The sequence below is a fragment of the Aquila chrysaetos genome, chromosome 25 (assembly GCF_900496995.4).
Source record: "Aquila chrysaetos chrysaetos chromosome 25, bAquChr1.4, whole genome shotgun sequence".
Classification (NCBI taxonomy): domain Eukaryota; kingdom Metazoa; phylum Chordata; class Aves; order Accipitriformes; family Accipitridae; genus Aquila; species Aquila chrysaetos.
In genome coordinates this window covers 6685001-6692500 of record NC_044028.1, presented here as the reverse complement: position 1 = coordinate 6692500, position 7500 = coordinate 6685001, and the positions used below count along the sequence as shown (strand labels likewise).

At 58.6% G+C, this 7500-nt stretch overlaps 1 protein-coding gene across 1 annotated transcript; it reads left to right on the top strand.

Moving 5' to 3' along the window:
* Window positions 1–2119: 2119 nt before the first annotated feature.
* Window positions 2120–6535, top strand: UNCX (UNC homeobox). The gene is given in 4 exon segments (XM_030002066.1): window positions 2120–2379; window positions 3550–3725; window positions 5494–6348; window positions 6350–6535. Coding segments are annotated over 4 exon segments (1467 nt in total). The 5' UTR covers window positions 2120–2129.
* Window positions 6536–7500: the final 965 nt, after the last annotated feature.

Here is a 7500-nt window from a genome sequence, read left to right as displayed (position 1 = left end):
ATTAAATTATGGTGAAAAGTGAAGCCCTTGACCCCAGAATTAATACCAACCCCATCATTTTCTTATTTCTGTTAGGGCTGCGTAGTCCAAATTCAAGCTACCTTTTAGCTCTAAGCAGAGGCAGGGAGACCATAATTAAACTAATCTATAGGGGGGAGGGAGGGAACAGCAATAATACAGCAGTATATTGTATGGCATTCAATTAGGTGAATAAATACAGCTTCGGACAGACAACATAGATTAGAGACTCGACTTCCTTTTTATTTCAATTTTAGCTTCCCCCTCTTCTCTCATACCCACACAGACCAGCACTAGGAAATGTATCATCTTGACTGGATATTTTATAACTGGAAAATCTATTTGTATGTTTTCCTGAGATAAAGTGTCTCTCCCTCTTTCCCCTTCCCCTCTCTCTCCTTTTTCCCTTCCTATTTATTTTTACCCCCCCCTTCCTCTCCCCCCCCTGCCCGCCTCCCCCCCCCCCCGCCTCCCGACTCGAAGGATTTAATTCCGCACGAACCTCCCAGGAAGATTTAAAGAGTTTCCCCTGTTTGATTTTCTAGCCCGGTTCTTTCTCTCCCTCTCCTCTTTGTTAACCGCAAACGCTGCTTCTCCCTCCGTTCCCCTTCCCTTCCCACCTTCTCGGGGCCGGCCGGGGGGAGCCCTCCCGGGGGGCGCCGGGCTGGGTCCCCCCCGGCCCTGGGGACCGAGAGCTCCGGTCCCAGCGGGCTTGGGATGGGAGGGGGCGGAAAGAATTGCCCCCCCCTTCCTTCCTCTCTCCCTCCTAGGAGCTTGGAAAGTGTTTCTCGAAGCAGGCTCTGCGGGAGAGGGCACAAAACTGGGGGTCTCCCCCCCCCCCCTTTGCCGGAGAACTGTCCCTTTAATTATTAACCGGGGAAACCTATCAATATTTTATTTGGGTGAAAACTTCTACGGGGACGTAATTTAATTAGGACAAATTTGGCGGCTGTTTGGAAGCTGTTAATGACTGGCGGGGCGAAGCGCGGGGTGTGCGATGGGCTGCTTTTCCTGCGGGGGGGGGGGGGGGCGACGGTAAGAGGAGAGGGATGGGAACTTTATTTGGGCTTGATTTTTTTTTTTTTTTTTTTAATTTTTTGGCCTCCTCTTCAGCGAACAGAGGCTGCTCCTGGTTGTGGCTGCCCTCACAATTCAAGGGTTGTGGTTGCTGCTAGGGAGGGGGGTGTCCGTGGCCGAATCGATAGGAGATAGCATTAATTATGATTTCGATTGATACGCTCAAACCTCCTTCCAAACGCTGCAAACGGCTCTTCCCCCTTTCTTTTTTTTTTTTTCCCTTTTTTTCCCCCCCATTTTTTCCCTCTGCCCCCCTCTCCTCTCCCCTGTTATAGAGCCGGAGAGGAGATGAAAAGGCTTGTAGTTTTAAATTCAATGTGACAGCTCTGGAAAGAGCGGATGATGAATCTCCTATTATTGGATCAGTCTATTTGCCGCTCAATGTCTCTCTGTAATTGGAGCAACATCACTTTAAAGGTTCAGAGAGTAGAGCATTTCTGGTGAAAAATCCCCACAACACGCTGGTGAATGTTTTAAAGGGAAATCTATTAGTGATTTGGAGAGGGGAGGGGACAAGGGGGAAGAGGGTGGGTTGGAGGGGTGGGGGGGCTGGGGGGGAGGCTGTGTGTGTGTGTAACTCCGGCTGTTTAGTATTTAACCGGGTATCAGGCAGATCCGTGAGTTCCCCTCCGGCCCCCCCCCGCACCCTCCCCTGCCCGCCCGGCCCCCGCCGCCCTCCTCGGGCTGGAGTTCGTATCAAAGCCCCCCTTGTCGTGTTGTGACAGCTCTGATATTGTTTATTGAGGCTGGATGTCAGGTATAATTAGCAATCGATATGGAAAACGTTTGCTCCCCACACTGGCACGTCTCTGACGTCAGGACCGATTAACGTTTCTTATTGGTCCCAAATTCCCCCAGCCTGAGCTAATTATTGGGAGCCTGATGTTGATAAAGTTAAAGCGCCCGGGCGCCCTGCAGCATGAGCCCCTCGCCGCGCCTCCTCCTCCTCCTCCGGCAGCAGCACCCCCGGCCCCAGCCGCCCCGCCGCCCGCACCCCCAGCCCCGCCGGCACCCCCCGCCTTAGAGCCGCCCCCATGATGGACAGCCGTATCCTGGAGCATCCCCATGCCCAGTTCGGGGGTATGGTGGGTTTCCCTTACCCGCTCGGTCACCACCACGTCTACGAGCTGGCCGGGCACCAGCTGCAGTCGGCGGCCGCCTCCGTCCCCTTCTCCATCGATGGATTACTGAGCGGCTCCTGCGCCGCCTCCGTCGTCAACCCGGCGCCTCTCATCCCCTCCGGCTGCGGGGTGAGCGGGGACAGCCAGCCCTTCAAGCTCGCAGGTAGGAGCGGCCCCGTGTATGTGTGTGTGTGTCCCCCCCCCCTCCCCACGACCCGACCGCCGCTCCCCACCCGGAGCGTGTCAGCGCGGAGGAAGAAAAGCAACGAGCATCCCCCCCCCCCCCCCCCCGCCGCCCCGCATCCCTGTCTGCGGATATTGGGGTGTCTAGACAAGGGGGGGGGGGTCGGCTGTGCTGGGGTCCCCCCACACCCCCCGAGGGGGCGGATAGGACGGGGCAGGGGGGGCCCGGCCGAGCGCCGGGAGCATCCCTCGTTCCCACCGGTGCGGGGCCACGCGTGTGCCCTGAACAATAGCGGGCCCGGCCCGGTGCCTTCCCCCAAAGTTCATCTCTGGGGTGGGGGCACGGAGCATGCTATTAAAAAAAAAATATATAAAAATAACAATGGGAATCGCTGGAGTTTGGGCGATGAAGAGCGGTAATTTTTTTTTTTTTTTTGAACGATTTAACCAACGGGAAGCGCTTTCCTTCCCTCGCCACCGGCCTGTGGCACCGCTATTGTTCAGCTATTAAACCACTCCGTCGCCCCAACATCCTTTTTTTTTTTTTTTTTTTTAATTAATCCTGGAGCAGCCCCCTTCCGCACCTCAACTAAATAAAAATTCTTCTTCATTTCCACACCTGGCGGCCAACGTTAGGAGAGTTGCGGCTAGGGCTGGAAATCCCCAACCTGGAGATGGATGTACTGGGAGAGGCTGCGAGCACCCCAGCCCCACGCCCGCTCCAGTTCGGGGGGTTTGTGGGAGATCCGGGGCCTCGGCACCCGGTGTGGGACCGGGCCGTGAGCTGCGGCCCACGCAGGTGCTCCGGGGGAGGGCAGGGGAAGGGAAAGAGGGGGGGGGGGGTAATTTATTATTTTTTTTTTTAAATGAAACCTTTGGTGGCTGGAGCAAATATTGGAACTTCTCTCTCTCTCTCTGCCAGCTGAGTGCCTGTGGAGAGCTTCCTTCAGGAATAAATGTTCTGTAAAGTACATTTTCGGAGGAGGCGAGGGCAGATCGGGTTCCTCCCCATTTTTAGCGCAGGTGTGTGTCTAATCCCGCTCTTTTACCAACGCTACCGAGCACAAAAGTTAAAAGGCTCCTGTGAATGGCAGGGAGGGGGGGAGAAGGCCTGTCTTCCAGGGAGCTGAGGTTATTTCTGCCTTTTCAGACTCGGGTGACCCGGACAAAGAAAGTCCTGGCTGTAAAAGAAGACGAACCCGCACCAATTTTACTGGCTGGCAGCTCGAGGAGCTGGAAAAGGCGTTTAATGAGAGTCATTACCCGGACGTGTTTATGCGAGAGGCTCTGGCTCTCAGGCTGGACTTGGTGGAGTCCAGAGTGCAGGTAAAAACCGTGTGTGTCCCCCGTCCCTCCTCTTCCTCCCCTGCCCTCTCCCTGCGCCGAGCGGTCCCCGGGGAGGCCCCGCAGGACCCGGCAGCCCGGACCCGCAGCCCCGCTCCGGGACGGGCCCTGCGCCCTCGGCCCGCAGCCCCGCTCCTCCCGGCCCTCTCCTTTTGTTTCCCTGCCTTGCACTGGTCCTTGCTGGTTTCTTTTCTTATTATTATTCCCTTTTTATTTATTTATTTTTTTTAATCTTGCAAATGACCCCCGGAGAGTGGCATCCTAGCCTGGCTTCCCTAAACCTTTTTCTTTTTTTTGGTAATATATTTTTCCACTGTAAACATTTTTCTTACATGAGCCAAGGGCGAAAAATTAGCATGCAAATACGAGGCTTAATCACGGGCCAGGGTACGCTGGAGAACGTCAATAAAGCTCGTAGGTGCATCGAGAGCGTGTGGAACTTGTAAAACTTGATTTTAACGAACTGCTCAGGCCCTCGGTCGTACTGGGTGGGAAGGGGAACCAGCTATTTGCTTCAACCGATCTCGAGAAAACGAAATGGGAATTGAATGCGGTGTGGATGCGGGGCTGGCTGTCGGACCCTCAGACGCTGTTCCAGGCCGCGGTGGCTGCGAACGGGCGGCGAGGCCGAGCCGGCTCCGCTGCTCCGCGACCGGCCGGGAGCCCACGGCCGTGCGGGGCGGCTCGGCTCGGCTCGCTGCGGCTTGGCGGTGGCTGCGTGTGCGGGGAATGCGTCCTCCAACCCAGCTCAGGCGGCGGGGACGGTCCCCTTCGGGCTGAGCTGACGCCGTTTGCCGCCGTTCCTCCATCAGCTTTGTCTCACCGTGTCTTTCCGAGCCGGTTCCCAGAGCATCCTCTCCGCCGTGCCCCCCCACCCCGGGGAGAGGGGGTCGGGAGGCTGCGGGGGTCTCTCCCGGGGATGGATGGGGCCTGGTCGGGGGTGGGGGAAGGAGATCGGATGGGGTCACCGAAATTCCCCGCGGTGCTTTCCGAGCCGCCGGGGTCGTGCCGCGGCACCGAACGCGGCCGCCGGCTCCGGTGGGGAACGGGCGCTGCCGGCAGCCCCGACGGGCCGAGGCCCCGCGGGCGCGGAGGGGACGCGGACGCCGGGGAAGCGCCGAAGCAGGCAGGAGCAGGGCCGGAGCAGAGAGAATTTAATTTAAAATTTTTTATATCCATATATATAAAAAAAAAACCCTAACCAAACCCCATTTTGGGGCTGATCCGACCCCTGTGCTCCGGCGCCCTGGACGGGCAGGAGGCCCAGACCCTCCTCCGCCCCCCCCCCCCCCCTTCGGCCCGCTTATTGTGCTGGGGTTTATTGCATTTTACGTGCTGCTGCGGAGGGATCGGGCCCGGGGCTCCGGCTGGTGCTTCTGCACCCCTTGCCCGCGGGGAAGAGCCGCGGGGGGGGCTCTGTTATCCCTTCCCCGCGGCGCCGGTGCGGGCAGGGTGCAGCGTGTGTGTGCGTGAGTGTGCACCCCCCTCCCCCTTGCCTTTTTTTTTTTCTTTTTTTTTCTTTTTTCTTTTTTTTTCTACCCTGTTAAAGAAGCGTGGATATCTCTTCCTGCCCCCTCCCTTGCTCTCCGGCTCGCAGACGCCAGGTCCTGTGGATGGGGGCTGCCGGCACCTCGAAGGGTGGACGGGGGAGGCCTGAGCTGCGCTTCTTCCTCCCTCCCCCCCCCCGCCCTGGCCACCGCGGGGGGCCGGTGCGCTGGGTGTTAATTGCTTCTCGTTGTTCGGTGTGTAGGTCTGGTTCCAAAACCGCCGGGCCAAATGGAGAAAGAAAGAGAACACGAAGAAGGGCCCGGGGCGGCCGGCTCACAACTCCCACCCCACGACGTGCAGCGGGGAGCCCATGGACCCCGAGGAGATCGCCCGCAAGGAGCTGGAGAAGATGGAGAAGAAGAAGCGCAAGCACGAGAAGAAGCTCCTCAAAAGCCAAAGCCGCCACCTGCACTCGCCCAGCGGCCTCTCCCTGCACAGCACGCCCAGCTCCGACAGCGACAGCGGCGGCGGGGGGGGCCTCTCGCCCGCCCCGCCCGAGGCCAAGCCCCGCGGGCAGCCCCCGCCGCCCCACCCGCCGCCCCCCGCCGCTCCCCCCTCCGAGCCGCCCCCCGGCGCCTGCGACCAGACGGCAGAGCCCTTCTACCCCAGCCAAAGAAGCGGGAGCGGGCGGCTCCAGCGCCCGCCCGACAAGGACTGCGCGGCCGCCCCGTCGGGGGACGGCAGCGGGGGCGCGGGGGGGCCCCGCGGCGCCGGCAGCTTCCACAAGCTCAACCCCTTCAGCGTGGAGAGCCTCCTCTCCGACTCGCCCCCCCGCCGCAAAGCCGCCCCGGATTTCCCCGGCCTCCCCCCCTGCGCCCCCCGCACCCTCATCGGCAAAGGACACTTCTTGCTCTACCCCATCACCCAGCCCCTGGGCTTCCTCGTCCCGCAGACCGCCCTCAAGGCCAGCCCGGGCCCCGAGGCCGGTCAGCCCCCCCGGGACTCCCCGCTGCCCGCCGCCAACCCCGGTCCGCCCGGCTGCGGCGCGGAGCCGGCGCCCGCCGGTGCCCAGCCCGGCCCCGGCTCCACGGACTCGGCGGCGGGGTCGGTGCCTCCCCCCCCCCGCGCCGGCCGGAGCTTCCCCCCGTTCCGCGGCCGCGCACGGTGACCCGGCGGCGGCCGCCCCCGCGGAGGGCGGCAGCTTCCCCCGGCCCAAATCGCCGGTCCGGGCGCGGGACGCCAGCACAGCCAGGGACAGATCGGACTGCGGCCCCGCCGACGGCGAGGAGGTGGACATGGACTGACCGGGCGGAAAAGAGAAGAAAAAAAATAAAAAAAAAAAAATTAAAGAACAAAAAATAGCCGAAATAAAACCACCCGAGAACGACACCGACACCCCCCCCACGCCCGTCACCCGTGAGAAACGGGGGGAAGCGCTTCCCCGCTCACCCCACGCACACCGTTCCCGCAGCCCGCGGGAGGCGGTGGGACCGCCGAGAGAGCGGCTCTTCCTCTCCTTAGAGTTTATCACAGGTCGATTCAGGTGATCAGTTAGAGCTTTTTGGTTTTTATATTTAAAGAAAGGAGAAAAAAAAAAAAAGAAAACGGGGTAAAAACAAAAAAAAAAAAAAGGAAAATTGTTTGTTAAGGCTTAGCAGCAGCTGGACTTTGTGGTGTGACAAACTGTACCGCGACAACAACGGAACTCCTCAAAACCCTTGTAAAATGCAAAAATGTCTAAGAATATTTATATATGTAAAATTTTTGATAAATAAAGGCTTTAAAACTCCCTGCCGCCTGGTCTGGCTGCGTGACTCTTCCCTCTCTTTTTTTATTCTCCCCCCCTTTTTTTTTTTCTTTAAGCCCTCTTTGTGTGTGTGCGCGTGTGTGTTTATTGCTTAACAAATTTATTCATTTATAGCCTCCCGGTGCCCACCCCTCCCATCCGAGGTTAGGAGCTGCAGGCTACGGGACCCGGCCAGCTCCTGCAGAGTTTTGATATGAAAGTAATTATTTTCCCGGTGGCTGCTGCGGGGATTCAGTTTCTTGCCCAAAGGGTTATTATACATTACCGATTTCTAGTGATATGAAATCACATAAACTTCCTACAATAATAGAATTAGCATGAAAGGCTGGGGTGTCAAATTGAAATTGGAAAATAATAGCCTCAGCAGCTGGGGGAGTGTGTGTGCATATTGGATCGGAGATGGGAATACGTGGGGCGGAATTTTCATGAGGTTTTTTCTCTTTGTCAGGCCTCTTGTAGCTG